Source organism: Leptodactylus fuscus, chromosome 2 (genome assembly GCF_031893055.1).
Source record: "Leptodactylus fuscus isolate aLepFus1 chromosome 2, aLepFus1.hap2, whole genome shotgun sequence".
Lineage (NCBI taxonomy): Eukaryota > Metazoa > Chordata > Amphibia > Anura > Leptodactylidae > Leptodactylus > Leptodactylus fuscus.
In genome coordinates this window covers 139,121,207-139,141,378 of record NC_134266.1, presented here as the reverse complement: position 1 = coordinate 139,141,378, position 20,172 = coordinate 139,121,207, and the positions used below count along the sequence as shown (strand labels likewise).

The following is a 20,172-nucleotide window of genomic DNA, read 5'->3' as shown; positions in this document are numbered from 1 at the left end:
AGGGAGGTCTGGAAATATGGATTTTAGATGGTTGTATTTTTGCAGTAGTGGATGTAATTTGCGTGTGATACCTCTCAGCATTTCCAGGTGTGGGTTATATGTGACGACCAGGGGCACGCGATTGTTTTCCTTTTTGGTAATGTATTTTAATAAATCCTATCTTGGTATTCTCGTGGCCCTGTTAATTTGGTTATCAACTGTTCTTGGATGGTAACCCTGCCTCAAGAATGTGTTTTTGAGGCCTCTATCTGCAGGGTCTGAACATATGTGATGGTATCTGATAGCTTGGCTGTATACAATGGAGTTCTTTATGTGTTTGGGATGAAAGCTATCCCATCTTAGGTAGGTAGGGTGGTCAATCGGCTTCCGATACAGCGATGTCTCAATTTTGTTGTCCTGTATCTTGATGAGTGTGTCTAGGAAATTTATTTCAGAGAAGGAGTAATTGAGCATCAGGTTGATGGTGGGATGGAACTGGTTGAATTGTTCATGGAAGGTTTTCAGCTGTTGTTCAGACCCAGTCCAAAGGATATCGTTAATAAAGCGATAGTAGACCAGAGGCCTACTGGTGCAGGTGGATAAGAAGTCACTCTCTAGCTTGGCCATGAAGAGATTAGCGTACTGTGACACCATTTTGCTTCCCATTGCGGTGCCGGTCTGCTGTAAATAGATGCAGTCACCAAAGGAGAAGTAATTGTGGGTGATGATGAATTTTGTGAGTTTCACCACAGCTTCAGCATTCATACCTTGCTTTTCCATAAAAACTGACAGGCATTTACACCATCCTCGTGTGGGATGTTGGAGTACAAGGATTCTACATCCATGGTGGCCAGGATGGTTCCATCTGGAAGGGGACTTATAGAGGATAGTTTATTTAATAGGTCTGTAGTATCCTGAAGGTACTGGCTGTATCCTTCACTAAGGGTTTGAGGATGCTCTCCACCCATCCAAAAATCTGTTCGGTGAGAGTGCCAACACATGAAATGATCGGTCTCCCTGGATTCCCAGGTTTGTGCAGTTTAGGAAGCATGTAAAAAGTCCCTGTCCTTGGACTTGCTGGTATGAGGTCGCTTAGGCTTATTGCTCCATCAGATAGGCCGGAGAAGATATTCTTATACAAGTTATGTCCAAAGAGAAGTGTAAGATCAGGTTTCAATTTAAAGCATCACATATAAATTATATATTTCTTCAACCTATTTCTGCCCCATGCTGTCCTATTATCTTGCGCTGAGCGTATAGTTAATAGTACAGCGCTGTAGTGTGGCAGGCATAGGAGCTGTTCCTATAGCAGTACTTCCAGCGCAGAAAATACTCCAACTCTGGTGGCTTACAGAGGTTGTCCAAGATATTTTATTTATTCTGTTTCTCTCTAAAAAAATGCAGTAGAAACACATTGCATTTTTTACTCTGCAGTTTTTCTTCCCTTATTAACCCCTTCCCGACATGTGCCGTAATAGTACGGTGCATGTCGGGTCTGTAACTATGGCGACCGCCCGGGTGTCTATTGCTTTAAGCAGTATTCATGTGTTGGCACTACTGCTTTAAGCAGTAGACAACCAGCTCTAATGCCTCCCCGGACCAATCGGAGGCATTAACCCCTCTGGCGCCGCCATTTTGCCCGGGATCGCCGGCTCCTGGAGCATGCTCCAGGGCTGACGTCACGTTGCCATGACAGCCCGGAGCCTTTACAAGGCTCCCAGGCTTGTCTGCAAATTCTCTCTTTTGCAGGCTGGTCTATGCAGCCTGCAAAAGAAAGGATGATTTTTTGCAAAGCATTAGCATTGTAATGCATTGCATTAGTGATCAGACCCCCTGGGGTTCAACACCCCAAGGGGGGTCTAATAAATGCAAAAAAAATAAATAAAAAAAAAGTAAAAAAAAAAAAATATATAAAAAAATATAAAAAGTATTAAGTTCAAATCACCCCCCTTTCCCTAGAACACATATAAAAGTAGTTAAAAACTGTGAAACACATACATGTTAGGTATCCCCGCGTCCAAAATCACCCGCTCTACAAATCTATAAAAATATTTTCCCTGTTCGGTAAACGCCGTAGCGGGAAAAATAGTCAAAAGTGCCAAACTGACGTTTTTTCACTGTTTTGATTCTGATAAAAATTTGAATAAAAAGTGATCAAAGCAAAAACATTTCCCGAAAATGGTAGAACTAAAAAGTACACCCGGCCCCGCAAAAAAAGACGCCTTATGCATCCCTGTACACTTACGTATAAAAAAGTTACGGCCGTCGGAATATGGCGACTTTTAGAAAAAAATTTCTTTTAACACAGTTTTGGATTTTTTTTAAGAGGTCAAAATGTAAATAAAACCATATAAATTTGGTATCCCTGGAACCGTACCGAAACACAGAATACAGGGGACATGTCATTTTGGCTGCACAGTGAACACCGTAAAACCAAAGCCCGTAAGAAAGTCGCAGAAATGCATTTTTTCTTCAAATCCACCCCATTCTGAATTTTTTTCCTGCTTCCCAGTACATTATATAGAATAATTAATGGTGGCATCATGAAGAAAAATTTGTCCCGCAAAAATTAAGACCTCATATGGCTCTGGGAGCGGAGAAATAAAAAAGTTATGGGGTTTAGAAGGAGGGGAGTCAAAAACGAAAATCAAAAAATGCCATCGGCGGGAAGGGGTTAAGTCTATAGGGAAATTGGTAAAATTGACATGCTGCGTTTTTTTTATCCGCAGCGTTGTCCCCTCCCCACAATGTGTGTATGGAATAAGACAGAATCTCACTCACTTTATCGGTACTGTAAAGTACTTGACATACTGTTTGATCACAAAAAGTTCAAGTCACTGTGGAAACTGCAATGATACTACCTAGCATCAGTCCAACCCTTGTATGGACCCCAGACACTGGTGCAGGAAAAGTGAGCAACACATGACCAACAGTACATTTAAATCTATAATATATGTAACTTCCTGTATATTCATCAAGAATCACAAAAATTGACTAATACAAAAAGGAACAAGACAACTGAGAGCTGTCTACTTAAAGCAATTAAGTGTCCAAAAATAAGATATTTTATGGAATCACCATGGACTAGCAGTGTAAATATATTGTCAACAGCAACTGGGCTTGACAGATATTGCTTGGACTTTAATAAATGGGTATAGTACTGTAAAAAATGCAGGCTCATCATGAGGAATGCACAGTATACATCAAATTTATAAGTGCCCCAAAGTGATGCTCCCCCAAAAAAACATACAAAAGATCCTGGGAAAAAAAAACCAATTGGATGCTGTAAAAAAAAACAAAAACAAAACTTAAATAGTTACAGTTGGAATGCAGGAAAAAGGGAAGAATAATGTATAGAACCCATGCAGTAACTAAAAATAGCACCAGTATTATAATAATTATTTTTGTACAGACTAAATTGTTAAGATTTTGGTCTAGAAGAAACATGTAAAGTGTACATTTTCATTTGGCATTCGTTTAGTCTGGCAACACCCACAAGCTGTATCTCATGATAGTTGCCTACTGTTTCTCATTTCCAGGAATAGTAGAGTATTCTTTGTAACTGGGTATCTATCACACTATTAGTGTTGGAAGAACAGCCAGAATTTTCCATTCTATTCACACTGCAACTATACAGTAGATGCATAAACATTTAAAATATTTTTTTATTTTATGCAAATAAAAAAAGCTTATTGCTGGTTTTTGACCATATTTGAAAAAAAAGTGGCCACTGTATGCCTACACTATAGAAAACAAATACATAGGTCCACATACTATACACTAATCTATTGATGCTAAGCAAAATGAATAAAAAATGAACATGAGTTTCTTACTACGCATTTTGATCAAATTGTGAACTCAGTGATTGCGTCCAAATTGGTTGCAGCACTGCATGGAGATACCTCTATTGCTTGGCTAAGTGGACACTGAATCATTTCATAAATGATAAAATTACTTACACATTATCATATTCAAGACCAAAACAAAGTACGTATGCTTAAAAAACCCAGCATTAGCTCAGAAAAGCGACAAGAAAACCAAAATACTATATTAACTGCTATAGCAGGCATTAAAGGGGCTCTATCAGCAAAATCATGCTGATAGAGCCCCAAATATGCATGCATAGCCTTTAAAAAGGCTCCTGGGGGCCGTTTGTCTTCCGATTGTCTCGTCCCTTTCTTCTCTCTTTTCTTTTCCTTCGGCCATGTCCTCTGTTAACTTTTGCACCCTCAATGTTAGGGGCCTGAATGTCCCTCAAAAGCGTAGCCAGATTTTGTATCAGTTGCATAAACAGCGTTCGCATGTCCTTATTTTACAGGAAACCCATTTTAAGAAGGACCGTGTCCCGGACATTCGCAGCCGTCACTTCCCTAAGTGGTTCCACAGCGTCAATCCAGTTGCTAAGTCCAAGGGAGTCTCGATTGCTATCCACCGTTCCTTACAGCACGAGGTCCTGCACACCTGTATCGACCCTGAGGGTAGGTTCCTCTTCTTGAAATTGCGTACGGGCGGTACGGTTCTTACTGTGGCCGGTTGTTATCTCCCGAATCAGGGTCAGCTGGCGTTCTGTAGATCCCTTATCCGCAGATTGGCAGACTTCAGCGAAGGGGTTGTGGTTTTGGGTGGTGATTTTAACTTCGTCCTGGACCCTCAGGTTGACTCCTCCCCCCCGCGCCCCTCCCATGCTCCCTCACAATTGCACCGTTTATTGTCGGCCCTTCACAATTCCCAACTGGTTGATGTTTGGCGTATCCTACATCCTCAGGGTAGGGATTATACTTACTTTTCCCCGGCTCATAATTCGCATAGTCGCATCGCCTTTTTTTTTGACCAGCCATCACGCCCTGTCTTGGTCCCCGGCAGTCCGTATTGACTCGGCTCTTTGGTCGGACCATGCCCCTGTCCATTTAACATTGGACATCCCTGGTTTACTGCGGCGCCCTTTCAACTGGCGCTTGAACGAGGGCCTGTTGAAAGATATCCCCTGTAAGGAGGCTGTCGGGGAGACCATCCAGAATTTTTGGCTGGATCACGCTTCTGATCCTACTTCCCTCCCTATGCAATGGGAGGCTTTGAAGTGCGTGGTAAGGGGGGTCCTTATCCAGCATGGCGCTCGTCTCAAGAGAGAGCGAGCCGTTGGGGTTGCCACCCTTTTGACCCGGATCCATGATCTGGAGTTATCTCATAAACAGTCCGGCTCCCGCTCAACCTATACGGAGCTTCTTACTGCTAGGGAGGAACTTCGCGCCCTCTTAGATTTCCCTGCGTACGTTCCGCGTCTGCGTACGGATTCGGGTGGTCTCGTTCACAATCCCTCTGACATTGCCGCGGGGTTCAGCTCGTTCTACTCAGACTTGTATAATATTCACGGTCAATACGCGGATTTGGATCCGTCTGTGCTTAGAGGTAAGATCCGTCAGTATGTCTCTGACACTGCTCTCCCTTCCCTCTCTTGTGACGACGCGGAAGCTCTTGAGGCGCCGTTCTCGTTAGAGGAAGTTACCGCGGTAATCCAGTCCACGCCTGCGGGTAAGGCGCCGGGTCCCGACGGGTTCACTGCTCGCTTTTTTAAATGTTTCAGTTCTCTCCTTTCCCCGGATTTGGCGCGGGTGTTTAATAGTGTGGGGGACTCGTCTCCGTTCTCCGCGCAATCCCTGTCTGCTCTGATCACTGTGATTCCTAAGCCTGGTAAAGATCCTGTATGTCCGGGGAGTTACCGGCCTATCTCCTTAATCAACATTGATGTGAAATTGTATGCGAAATTGTTGGCTAACCGTCTTTCTCCTTTCATGCCCGCTTTGGTTCACAGTGATCAGGTTGGCTTTATCCCGGGTCGGGAGGCGCGCGATAATGTTTGCAAAACTGTTTTGGCCGTCTCGGTTGCCCGCTCCTCTGGGGTTCCTCTTTGTTTGCTTTCGCTTGACGCCGAAAAGGCGTTCGATCGCATTCACTGGGGATTTCTTAGGGAGACTCTCGCACAGATCGGGGTTGGCTCGGGATTTTTGGGCAAGATCTTGGCTCTCTATGGGGCTGCGTCGGCACGTGTTCGGGTGAATGGCGTAATTTCAGATCCTTTTCCGGTCCGGAACGGTACCCTCCAAGGTTGCCCCCTCTCGCCGTTGCTTTTTGCTTTGGTGATGGAACATCTGGCGGTTGCTCTGCGTTGTTGCCCCGATGTTCATGGTATTCAATTAGGATCCCGTATGGTCAAGGCGGCTCTATATGCGGATGACCTTTTACTGTACGTCTCGGAACCGCGGGTTTCGTTTCCGGCGGTCTTGCATGAATTTTCCCGATTCGGTGCCCTTAGTAACTTTAAGGTCAACTTGTCCAAGAGCGAGGCCCTTAATGTTTCGCTTCCCTCTCCCGAGGCTGAATTCCTGGCGCAGTCTTTCCCTTTTAGGTGGCAACCTACCTCCTTCACATACTTGGGGATTCACATTTCCCCTGATCCTTCTTCCCTGTTCCAGCTTAACTATATCCCGCTTCTGGACTCCATTGCTGCTGACCTACGTTCTTATGGCGCCCGCCTCCCCTCCTGGTTTAGCCGAATTCATGCCCTTAAGATGGATGTCCTCCCTCGGTTCCTGTACTTATTCCAGGCCCTTCCCATCCCTCTCCCACGTGCTTTCTTAGCTAGGGTTCAGTCCCTGTTTGGGAAGTTTGTGTGGGGTTCCTCCCGGAGCAGACTTGGGTTTAGTACCCTTGTCCAGCGCAAGAACAGGGGAGGCGTTGGCCTCCCGGATGTGCGCCTTTACTATCGGGCCTCGATCTTGCTTCGTTTGTTTGATTGGCAGTTCCGTCGCCGGGATAAGCAGTGGGTCTCCATTGAATTTGACCCGATTTCGTCCTCGTTGTCCTCTTGGCCCTGGATTCCACCGCACTTTCGTCCCAAATCCCCTGGCCTTTACATCCTCCCTTCGCACTTCCTGAAAGTGTGGGATTCGGTTTGTTCCTCTGGCCGTTTGGCCCGTGTTCCGGGCCCGCTGACTCCCCTCTTTGACAATCCTATGTTCCCCCCTGGCTGTTCGGTTGATCGGTTCCTTTGTTGGGACAGATTGGATTGTACTTGTCTTCAGGAGGTGGCGGGCGATTCCCCGCTCCTTCCTTTTGCCCAGCTATGTAGTTCTCACCCCGACTTGCGCCTCTCATGGTTGGAGTATGCCCAGCTTCAATCCTTTCTGCAGCGGTTCTCGCTCACTTCTCGCCTCTCTTCTCCTGCCTTGGCTTTGGAATCCTATGTCGGGCGACGGTCCTCCCCTCCTCGAGCCCTTTCACTGTTGTACGACGTGCTCCTCTCGGATGTCACTGCGGAACTCCCCTCATACGTTGCCGCCTGGAATGCCGATCTTCCTGTGAGTCTGTCGTCTGCGGATTGGGACAGGTCCTTCCTGCTCTCTCACAAGATGGCCCTCCCGTGTAGCGCTCAGGAAAGGAATTATAAGATTCTGTCCCGGTAGTATAGGTGTCCAGTGCTTCTTCATAGGATCTTTCCTGCTGTTTCGGACTCATGTTGGCGCTGTGGTTCCGCTAGGGGTACTATGCTGCACATTTGGTGGGATTGTGACGTTCTGCGCCCCTTCTGGGACGCGGTGTTTTCTTTGTATTCCAGGGTCAGTGGGCGCTCGGTGGCTGTTTCTCCTCAGCTGGCACTGCTGTCGGTCATCCCTGGCCGTCTGTCGGAGATTAAGAAGGACCTTCTGGGGCACTTCCTCACGGCCGCCAGGGCTGTCATTCCTAGACGCTGGCGCAGCCCTACTCCCCCCTCCATGCTTGACTTCCTCCAGGAGTTCCTTCTTATTCAGCGGATGGAGACTTTGGTGGCGGAAGACTCTCCCGCTTATCCCCAGTTTGAACTTCGATGGCGTCCCTGGGTTATGTTTCAGGAATCATCTGCCTTCTCTTCTGCCTTCGCTTGAGTGTCACCTGGCCGTCTATTTTCTTTCTCCCTTTTTTCCTTGCTTTTCTTGTCTTACTTATTGTTTCTCCATATTTGTCTCGTGCTTGTTTGTTTGTTCTGTGTCCCTCTCTTGTTTCCCTTTTCCTTCTCTTGTTGGGCTATATTTGGTTTGTGCGGAGGGGGGCCCTTTTGGCTTCCCTGCCCGCTGATTTGTATGCTCCTGCATTGTTGCTCGACTGTATTTCTTCTGTTCGTTCTGTATTTTATTGAAAAATCTTTAATAAAACCCGTTTAAGCATAAAAATATGAAATAAATAAAAGTTCTAAATCACCTCCTGTCCCTAGAATATATATATAAAAGTAGAAAATCATATGTCATAAACCACCGGGTTTTTTTTCAATACAAGGCGATCTAAGCAATAGATATTCCCCAAAATGGTAAACTAAAAAGTACTTCTGGCCCCGCAAAAAACAACACTCTATGCGTCCCCGTACAGCTGCAGGGTCACCTGTCAATGTGGCCTTGCAGCTGTTGCAAAACTACAACTCCCATATATTAAATATTTTACCATTTTTTGCTTCAAATTTTTTTTCCCCTATTTTCCTCCTCTAAAACCTAGGTGCGTCTTATAGTCCAGTGCGCCTTATAGTCCGAAAAATACGGTACTTCTAGAGTGTAAAAGTCTGACCATGGTCATGTGATTTACGGTCCATGGTCATGTGATACACTTGGGTAATATAATATACTTTATTGACACAAATGCTTCCAAAAAATCTACAGTTATCTGAAAATTTAGTTACAATTAAATGAAGGCAAAAAAAAAAATACTGGTGAGTCACTTTAACCTCTTCCCGCTGGTGGCATTTTTGATTTTGACGATATGAAGGCTTAAAGTTTACAGTTCTTCATAATGGTACCATTTATTATTCTGTACAATGTGCTGGGAAGTTGCAAAAAAAAAAATTAGAATTGGGTGGAACTGGAGAAAAAAATGCATTTGTATGACTTTCTTACGGGCTTCGTTTTTACTGCGTTCACTATGCAGGCAAAATGACAAGTTACCTGTATTCTATGTTTTAATGCGATTACGGGATACCAAATTTATAAAGTTTTACTTACATTTTAACCCCTTAACAAAAATCCAAAACTTTTAAAAAATATATATTTCTTAAAGTCGACCATATTCTATTACTCACAAATTTTTTACATTTTGTGTGTATGGGAATGCAGAGGGCGTCTTTTTTGTGGGGCCGGGTGTACTTTTTCGTTTTATCATTTTGGGGAAAGTATATTGATTTGATCACTTTGTATTCAAGTTTTATCAGAGGTAAAACACCCAAAAAAATTGCAGTTCTGCACTTTAGATTTTTTTGAGTTTGTAGACCAGGTGTATTTGGACACAGGGATACCTAATGTGTATATGTCTCCCATTAATGTTTTACTTTTATATGTATTCTAGAGAAAGGGGTGGTGATTTCAACTTTTAGATTTTTTTTTTTTTTTTACTTCTTTATTAGATTTCCCTAGGGGTCTTGAACCTGCCATAATTTGAAGGCAAGTCCCATAGACTGCAATACAACTATGGGAGATTCGCTACATTGCTATGACCAGCCTAAATAGTAATATTCCTATGACAAGCCTGGGCGCCTTCAGAAGGTCCCAGCGGCAGTTTTTATATTTTGGAGGTGGAGGAGATGGCTCACATTTAGCAATGCCCGCAATCAGAGTGGACTCTCATTATGGGCATTAACTCCAGGTGTGCACTGTATATTACAGCGGAGCCACGGTCACATCTCTGAAGAAGTGGCCGCCATTTTTAAAGACTCTGCATCCACCATAGTAGTACGGCAGATGTGGGAAAGGGGTTAATTATGATTTACAATGCAAATATTTCTAAAACAAACACTTCAATATATTAAATATATTTTTATTTAAATTGTAAAAATAGCTTCAAAGCTGTATAAACATTCAATATCATTACAACACTGAAAAATAAAATGAAAGGAAATGTATCAAAACAAGTGTAAAATGGAAGGGATGGCCATAGCGACCAATCAAAAAGAGAACTGGATTCTAACTGGTTCTCATTGGCAAATTCTCCACATTTCCCAGCACTAGTTTTAATAATTCTCCACAGATGTGTTTGGCACTTAAATGTAAATCACAACATTTTATAAGATGTAAACTTATAAAGAGCTCAAATAAAAGCCATTGCAATGTACAAACATGTAAAGGCTCACCACATTTTTGTACTTGTCTTTACACAGCCATAGTAAAATTGGACATCCATAAAAAAATCTATACCATTAACTGATATAGTTCTGAAGGTCACATCTTCACAGAATGTAGGCCTAAAATAATTGTCCAGCCACTAATAGGAGGAGAATATGAGATAGCTGAAGATAATGTTCAATATGTAGTGAGGGTAAGAACAAACGGATCAGAACTTCATCCGCATGTGTTGGACAATGGCCACAGGATTTTATATTACTCTCAAGATCACTGGTCACTATATATGACAGGGGCTTCAAGCATGTGCAGCTAATATATATATTAGTTTATTTACTGCACTGACAGTGCAGTGATATTGGTGCCGAAACTAATGCCACTGGGGCAGTGTGTTGAATTTAGTGCACTGTCAACAATCCAGCAGTATATAACACTGCAAATGTTAGAGGAAATGAAAAGTCTTAGCAGAAAGTGTGTCAAGTCTTAAGAGGAAAGGTATCTTTCTTGAAAACGCTATGCACAGGGCTACTGGTATCAATCTATAACATTGAACTAGGGATCTGTCCATTTGCCAGCAGGAGTCAGGAAGGATTGGTGAATTGGGTCTGTCCCTTTAACGCAATGATTTTTGCCTTCCTTTGGATCACTTAGTGTTTTTAAGCATACAGCCGTTAAAACTTGACAGACCTAGGTCTTTTTTCACCCCTCTATGTTACAATCAAGTTCAGTAAAACTGTATGTGATTGCTCTAGTATAATACCAAACTAAGTGAGTAAAGAATACAACACTGCACTTTCCGTTTGTTTACGTGATTGGATGAAAGGAGGGCATGATATGGTATACTGCAATCTTCATTAAGTCTTGTGTGCATTGCCACATATAAGGAACATTTAGAAGAAGGTCTTCTTTTCCATCAACTGTGATACAATCCTGAAATAAAATATACTTATTTAACATAAACTGCAAATAGTCAAGCAAAAATGTCATGGAATTGTTCTGTAATTCTGCAAAAAAATTTTTTTACATTTTTTTCTTTAAGAAGTTAGAAATAAAGTCAAATGAGCTGGAGGCGTTTGTGGTAAAAACATATAAACAATAGTACAAACATTATATCAGGATAATTTACTTAGGCTAGTTTCACATGTGTGCTGGGGTCTGAAAGACAAATGCTAGTGTGAATCTAGCGTTATACATCAGGATATAAGAAGTTTAAATGTGACATTTGTTCCATGCCTCAACAGATCTATATTACAAGATAGATATTAGACCATTTTAATTACTCTTTAATTTTGTCAAAATGCTCCCCCTGTATGTCTGTGTATTCTATGGTATATGCACTAGAGTAAGACAAATGATACAGCGGACAAATAAACATACCAGAGTTTCAGTGAGACTGGAAGAGATGACTGATTTGGAAGAATAAATAATGTAATCAAACAATATTTGTTTGTGACGCTTTCATCATTCTAAGATCCACTGCAGTTAAAGGGTAGTCATATTAGAAATGCTACTATGAAATGACAACTACAATTTGTTACAACCTACTAGGAAGAGAAAAAAAAATCATTTTGTGGGTGGATTTACACACAGCCATTGAGTATAATAGAAAAATGCCCTAGGTATAGCATCCAAACATTGCTAAAATGTGGTTTGACTGCATTAGTGGTGAATTATCTTAAAGAAACAAAAAGGCAGAATTGTCCTTAGAACAAATGTCATTAAAAAAAACAGATGTAGTAACAACAAAAGAGAGAGGGCATGTTGTGGTCACAAGCAAAAAACATACTGTGCATCAAAAACAAACAAAAAAAACTACAGCCACAGATTGCAATTTGCTGCTTGTGAACATAGCCTAGGAGTTATTTGTATGTCCTTGGTAAACATAATGGTGCAACTGCACTAGGACCTATGGTGGTGTAGGGCCCCCTCAGTTATCCCAGATCGAGCAGGACAATCCCATATTTCAGGTGTTGTCCTTCTAATTTCCTTAGGACTCCGATAAAATTGAATAGAATGGTGGCTCAGAGCTCGACCATTCAATTTTTGTCCGATTCTGTCTGCAGCAGGGAAGAGTGAAAAGTGCCAATCCAGAGATTCTTATGAAGCCAAGATTGAAGTACTGGTTATAACAGAACTTTAGATATCACTAGTTAAAAACACAGTTTGGAATTTGAACTTAAGGCTAAAGCCCGACATGGCGTCCTGCAGCGCTTCAGACAAAGTTCACAGAGGTTTTCTCTACTGAGTTTTTCAATTATACCTATGGAGAATCCGCTGACGTTGGGTTTACCCACAAAGTGGGCATGGGATTCGCTTGAATCCCATCTGCTTTGCTTTGACTGTAAAAGGCAGCTATTTTTTCCACTGCGCGCAAATGACAGCATTTATGCCACGTGGGGCCCCAGCCTTATGGGGTCTTCTCATCTCCCTGTCTCTGCAGCTTTGCCTGTTGTCTCTTCTCACTTTTTTTGAGCAAGCTGGTGAGAGGGCTTTGACTGTTTGATGGACAAGACACTATCAAGAACCCTATTATTATGTATTATGATTACTAGAAATCTAATATGAATGCAGATCAAATAATAATGACAATAAATGTATATTACATTACACAGGGTTGGAGAGAAAAACAAACTTGCATACTGCAGGAGAGAATGAACTCAGGTTTATCTTTCTGTTTACACTGAGAGAGAACTACACTGTCCGAGCCTTTATCAAACAGTACCTGACCTGATTGTCCTTACCAGAGAGCTGTATATAAGAGTAAGAGCACTTGGGCTCCCCTCCCCCCACACAGCAGTGACTCACGTCATCTGTCCTGTTTAACAGGTGCAGGTCGTGTACCAAGGAAACTGTGTGTAAACAACCGGAGGAATAATCTAACACAGCAGGCAAACAAAGCAGCATTGCTAAAGAAATATAGTTAAGAAAACTCTTAAATTTACATAAGCAAGTGGTATAGATAGGATCCTTGATATGGAAATACCCTTTCAATGTGCCGCAGTTCATGCTGCATATAAAATCACATTCGTGACTGTGTTTTTAACTAGTGAAATCTCTAAATCTTTTACAGCTAGTACTTCAATCATATGAAAGCTGAGAATCTCAGCTTTCTCGCTATACCAGAACCATTTTTCTAGGTATTGTAAAACCGTCATTTGAAGTGACCATACCCCTTTAAGTCTCCGTGGGAATGCTTAATTAGATCATTGCTAATGGAAACTTTACAGCCTATTCTCTATTAAAAGGACGTTTGATAGAGTAATAAAGTATAGTGCAAAATGTTAACCCCTCAACACAATAGCAAAAAATAAATAAATAAAAACAAAATTGGAGTTACACTTAAAATTATCCATACACATTGTGGTGTGGGGTAATGTCAGAAGACTAGCTGTTGGCTAACAACTAGCTGAAGGTTATGGCCCATTTAACAAGAGGCTTCAATCTTATAATAGGTCTTAGGGATGGTTCACATCTGCATTGGTATTCCATCCGGGGAAGTCCGCATGGGGACCCCCTGAACGGAATACTAAACGCAATTGCAACCCCCTGAACGGAATACTAAACGCAATTGCAAGCTTTGTTCAGTAAAAGACTATAATGGGGTCCGTGTGCTTGCCGCACGCTGCCTCCCCGAATCATGCGGACAGGAAAGTAGATTGTGAACTACTTTCCTGTCCACATGTTCTGTGCGGACATCTGCACAGCCCCTGCAATTGTGTTTGGTATTCTGTTTGGGGGGATCCCCATGCGGACTCCCTCGGACGGAATACCAACGCAGATAAGAACGAGGAGTTATAATGGTCTATTTTTTTTCATAGAACAGACCATGCTCTACAATTGTGGCCACTTGGCTAAGCAAATTAAACTTGATAAGAAAAATGGAATGGTGAATTTGAACACATGGGCATTCAGAAACCTTATCTGCAAAGGCCTGTCCTTTGTATATATAATGTAAACAGAGACACTTTTTTTCCAGTTTTTAGTGAATAATAGACAACTACACAGTTATCCAAACAATGGTCATTTTCTTATGGTCTATTTGGAAGATAAAAATACAAACTATACTTTGTTCCTAGCAAATTACATAACAAGGTCACCTTTTCTCAATTTGTTTTTCCCTCAGGAGCACTTGAAATCTGAAATTTTTGCTGCCGACGCTGGAGGAAACGCTCTCTTGCATCAGATATGGACTGGTCATCATTTCTTTTCTGCATTTTCTTTAGTGAGGCTTCAAGTCCTTCTACCAATACGTGAAAAAAAAAAAGTAGTAAGTAATAAGAAAGTGTTCATAGTGCATAGCTACCACTGCAAAACACAATATGGTCATATACACAGCTATTCTGGATGCCTTATAATACTATTTATCTGTATGATGTAAATTGCTATTTAAAGGGATATTCCCACAACAATATTTCATATAAACGTACTCACAGTATTATTGTCACATATGCTGGCGGCTTTCCGGTAGATATAATTGTAACAAAGTCCGGCGGAGGAAAACCCCATGAACATTCTGTTCCAAGCGCTGCGGGAAGAACCGCAATGCGGTCATGCCGCAGTTGTTCCCGCAGCACTTTAGCGTGGCGTTTCCGGCCTGTGGGGCCTTAGCCTTAAAGGGTTTTCACTTTAAAGACATTTAAATCACATCAGCAGGATTTACACCTAGGCTCATGAATTAAAGAGTTTTCTGGTCTCTAATGCAAGCATAATTTTCAGGACTACCATCATTCAGGAGTTTTATTTTTTCTTAAAGAGGACCTTTCACCATATCCGGGCACATGCAGTGTTATATACTGCCGGAAAGCTGACAGTGCGCTGAGTTCAGCACACTGTCGGCTTTCCCGATCTGTGCCCGGTGTGAAGAGCTTACGGTGCCGGTACTGTAGCTCTTCTATGGTCAGAAGGGCGTTTCTGACCATTAGCCAGAGACGTCCTTCTGCCTCGCGGTGTCAATCGCGTTGTACTGTGGAGCGGGGAGGAACGCCCCCTCCCTCTGCTCACACAGCTCGTCCATAGACGAGCATTATCAGGAGAGGGAGGGGGCGTTCCTCCCCACTCCACAGCACAGCGCGATAGGCGCCGCGAGGCAGTAGGACGTCTCTGGCTAATGGTCAGAAACGCCCTTCTGACCATAGAAGAGCTACGGTACCGGACCATAAGCTCTTCACACCGGGCACAGATCGGGAAAGCCGACAGTGTGCTGAACTCAGCGCACTGTCAGCTTTCCGGCAGTATATAACACTGCCTGTGCCCGGATATGGTGAAAGGTCCTCTTTAAATTTTGTTGAAGCGAAAAGCAATGTGTGGCCATTATTTGTTCATTTTCATAGAATTTTTATTTATTATTATTATTTATTATCACTTTTGTCAGATTCAACTTATTTCTGTGATCATTGTGGCTTTTTCTTTCATTAAACAAAGGGGTACCAACAATCTTGTCTGTGTGTGTGTATGTATAGTCAGGGTCGGGGGTTGCTAGGTGGGGTGGCATAGACACACAAGTCCAGTTTCTTTAATCCAAAACAAAGGTAGAGTTTATTTTCACTCAAAAAAGGTAGTGCAGCAACAAAAGGAAACAAAACAAAAATAAATCCCTGCCCGGCTAGGCTCTAACTAAACATAGAATAGGTGACCTCACCTAGAATAACAGAAATCATAAGCCAGTAGAATCATTCAGGACACAGCTCCAAAAATATGACCTCTTTCTTTGGCTCTCCAGCCAAGTTCTGCCTAAAGTCTGCTGTTGGAGCTGGCTTCTTAAGCCTCCTTGACGAGGAGACTCTCAACAGCTGAGTCGCTGATGGAACATTCCCAAAATGTGGACCAGAGGGGGGTGGAATGACAGGTCCCACTACCAACCTACCTGCCATTCTTAAAAATCCAGCCCAGTAACCGGAACTTTGAAATAACACTCAGTAGACAAAATGATCTGCTGAGGAACATTCTTTCTGGAGTTTTCTCATCTCACCCACCTTACTAGTCTGGATGAGATGTACACCCCCTCCATTACCATCGGCTTACTATTTACATACATTATATATATATATATATATATATATATATATATATATATATATATATATATATATATATATATATATGTAAAGTGGCAACCTATACACCACTGTATAAGCAGTATAGGGTGGGCAGAATTGCCGTTTATTAGGGAAGCATCTTACCATTGCTCTGTTTAGATTGCTCTCTTGATTCCCATTTAGCAAGTTCCTCTTCAGTCACCTCTTCTCTGGCCACACTGCTTAGTTCATAGGCATCTACATCATGTAATTTTGGAAGCAAATCCTTAACCCATTCATACCGGATCGGACACACAGTTCGAACATATATCTTAGATGTAACCAAAACACTGTGGAATAAAATCCACTCCAGATTTGTTTCCTGTCCAAACAACTTTGGGAAAAGAAACATAATTTAGACCATCACAAATGCATTTCACCAACTAAAAGACAGTAGCTTTCAAACGGCACAAAGAGAGAACATCAGAAAAGTGCTATTAACCCTTTCCTTCCACACTAATTTTTGTATTTATTTATTTTTAATCCCCTTCTACCAAAAGCTACTTTTTTTTTATTTTTCTGAGGGCTTACTTTTTGCAGGATAAAATGGTACTTCATAATGGCACCATTTAATATTATGCACAATGGAAAACTGGAAAAAAATTCAGAATGGTGTAGCAAAATGCAACTGCTCCATTTTAGCATAGGTTTCTTTTTTTCTAAGGTGTTCAATCCTACCACTTAGTGGAAAATAAGAACAGCTGCTTCAATTGATGGCCTATAAAAGGTATCTCATTACTAAAGTGCCAGAAAACTGGCGTACATGCCATAATAAGTCTGCCCCATTATCTGTAATATTATTCTGGCGTTTCACATACTAAATTTATAGTAGTGGTACTTGCTGAAACATTAGGACTTCAACTGTAGCTTTTCAATCTGCGGTACACAAGACTGCAACTAAAGAGTCCAACTGAATAAAGTGTTCTCAACATAGACAAGTATACTCACAGCTGAAGAAGGATGAATATGTACCATGCTGCCATTCCCATCCATTGTGCAGAAAGTCCTTCCTACTGACCTAGAAGTACAGTACAAAAGTGTGCATAATGTAACTTAAGCATTTTTCTAAAAGGAATTATTTACAAATTCACTCAGCAGCGTTTGGCTTTTATGCAGTGATAACAAAGACTAGTGCTACAGAATGTTTTTTTTTACTTTATAAATGGTATATAATATAAAAGGAAGGCAACCTGTAGGCCCCTCTAGACTGAACAAGGGTAGTGTTTGTGATTTCATAAGAAGAAGAATTAGCAAAATTGGATTCTTACCAGAGTAAGATAGAAACCAAGTATAGTATCAATACTCAAGTACCACTAACAGCCATTTATGATAATGTTCTAGTGACAGATGAGGGTGGTCCTTGCACAACATCGTATTAATAATCAATCCTAATGGCTGTAGTATGAAATTATGGAGATGCTTGAATGCACAGAATATACGGTTGCAGATTTACGAATATTAATAGACAGATTTATCACAGTGACTAATGCTAGATGATAACCTGGTCCATTCTAAACAGTGTACTATTTAAACCAAGCATGAATCAGCTTTAAAATTTTGGTGTACTATGTTGCATATTATTCTGTGTCCCTTTTTGCCAGGCTACACCCCCCTTTTAGTAAATCCTGATCAACTGTCATGCAAGGTACAGAAACTTTCGATAAGTGTCTAAAACAGTTAAAGGGAGTCAATCATCAAACGTGTCTATTTTAAAATAACGCCACAGTAATGTAGCCTCCTGAAATTGATGGAATGTTCTGTCCTGCCTGCACATCATGATAGCAAGCAAGGGTTATATACTGCCATCTGTATGACATGCCCGGACAGCTTTTGGACAACACTCTTGTTTTTCTCATGGCACTATACAGCTTCAGGACTTGGTCAGACAGGTCAACCTCTCCCATGTAATTATTATATGCAAGGATGCAGTCTAGCTTACAGGAACTGGTACTGGTACCATGTAAAGGGACAAGGATGCTGCTGTTACTATGGAATTTGGTCAGTGCAAGGACATCCCTCATGTCCTTATATTTGACCAACAGCATATTCCATTACAGACTGCCATATTCTCACCCCTTCTTAGGTGCTGTGCAATCTGTGCTCCAGGGAGGCCTCTTTGATTTCTACGTACTGAGGTACCTAGTGTGATGCTAGTAAAGAAGTTATCCACTAACTCCTAGGATTGGGGGGCATTCTGGGGACTCAATTCTTATGTTCCTTCCTTCCTAAACTTATGGATTTTTACCCAGTTTGCACATTTTAATGCTGTACTATGTCATCTTAGTAGGCAGATATTGGCGGAATTTAAAGGGATTGTCCAGGCAAAAATGGACAACCCATTTAAAATTTAAATAAGCTGGGGACAGTAAACAAAATAATAAAAAAAAAAATGCATACTTGCCCTCCAATGTTATCTGCTCCCAGCATTATGTTGAAGCCGCTGAGTCCAAGCAGCGAAGGGCCAGATAATCACTACCTCTGACATCACAGGTCCTCTTCCTGAGGCCCACTGAGGCAGCTGATTAGTGTATATATACATATATGATATAATATATATATATATATATATATATATATATATATATATATATATATATATATATATATTTATAGAGAGGTTACATACACCTCATAAAGGTCTGCAGAGCCTGCACTTCTAGGCAGACCCTGGCTAAGACAGGAGGTGTCTAGGTCTATGCAGTGTCTGGTGAGAAAAAACTTTTTGTTTTGCCCAAGTGACTGGTAGAAAACCCCTCATATAATGAGGTAAAGGTTTGTTTATTTAGAGCTCAACCAAGCAGGTATGTGCTATGTTTTTGCATGAAATTAAAGGGATTCTACCATTAAAAACTTCTTTTTTTTTTTTTTTTCCTACGCTCCTGTAGTTCAACGGAGTACAGAGCGTACGGCGCATGCTCGAGTAAGCGGCCACAAAACCATGGCTGCCGACATGTGCTTTCGGCTTTGCCTGCGGCCCGATAGCAGAGCTGACTGCGCAGGCATACAAGTGTAACCCCAGCGCCGGAAGAAAATGCATGAAGAGGACGTTCCAGAAGAAGAAGGAGGCGGCGCTGGAGAGTTCTCTTGCAGCACTGGGGACGCCCCCAGTGCTGTTTGAGCGCTGGGCCGACCCCCAGTGCTGCGAGAGACCTCATTTGCATACCGACAAAAAACAGATTTTTAACCGAACGGCGGGGCAAAGAAGACATCTAAAGGTAGGAGAAGAATAGCCTTTCTTAAGGCAATTCCAACATGGCAACGACAAAAAAATAGTTTTTAACGGTAGAATCCCTTTAAGGTTTTAACATTTTTTCAATTAGATTATTTAGTTATGCATATTGAAGTCAATGGGAGCAGAGCTGTAGTACTGGCTGCCACCATCTATACATGGTGCCAACTGCTTCAAGCCCAGTGTTGTGTACAGTATGGCTGTTGGAAGAGGCCCTGTGACATTGATTAGAGGGGGGCTGACAGGCGACCCCATGGCAGTCAGATAGTTATAGCCAATCCTAAGGAGAGGCCTTAAAAAAGTAATTAAAACATAACAGAGTTGAAGCTGGTTTTACAGAGATATAGTCTAAAATTCCTCCAAGCTGATGTGCAGGACTATTCAACAATTACCAGAAATGTTTACATGCTGTTATTGATACATAACGCAATCACACAAGATAGTGAAATGTGATATTGGATCATTTCCTTCTATAGATAAATGATCAAGTCTAATATTTTGACTTACTTGGTTGATTTGGTTCAAATCTAATGTAGTTTAAAGGGGCTCTATCACTAGGAAAAGTCATTTTTAACTAATCACACCTTTGTATAGCCTTTAGAAAGCCTATTTCACACCTATCTTTTGTATGTAGATTGCCTCAGTGGTTTCTGAATAAGTCCGTTTTTATTCATATGCTAATTAGACTAGTGCACGATAGATGGTGCACACCTCTCTCTGCTGTTTTCTATGGGAGACTGCTGCTGCTGATGATGACTCA

At 41.7% G+C, this 20,172-nt stretch overlaps 1 protein-coding gene across 2 annotated transcripts in view; it reads right to left on the bottom strand.

Annotated features, from left to right (window-relative positions):
• Window positions 1-9,856: 9,856 nt before the first annotated feature.
• The window catches only part of DHX40 (DEAH-box helicase 40), a 90,667-nt gene continuing 80,351 nt past the window's right edge, over window positions 9,857-20,172 (bottom strand). Inside the window, exons 16-19 of one of the 2 annotated variants that reach the window (XM_075264766.1) lie at window positions 17,132-17,201; window positions 16,289-16,517; window positions 14,207-14,349; window positions 9,857-11,039 (exon numbers count right to left, since the gene is read on the bottom strand). In XM_075264766.1, the coding sequence (XP_075120867.1) occupies window positions 14,213-14,349; window positions 16,289-16,517; window positions 17,132-17,201 (436 nt within the window). In that variant the 3' untranslated portion in view covers window positions 9,857-11,039; window positions 14,207-14,212. The remainder of the gene's footprint in view (window positions 11,040-14,206; window positions 14,350-16,288; window positions 16,518-17,131; window positions 17,202-20,172) is intronic. The other variant, XM_075264767.1, reaches the window with a different exon arrangement.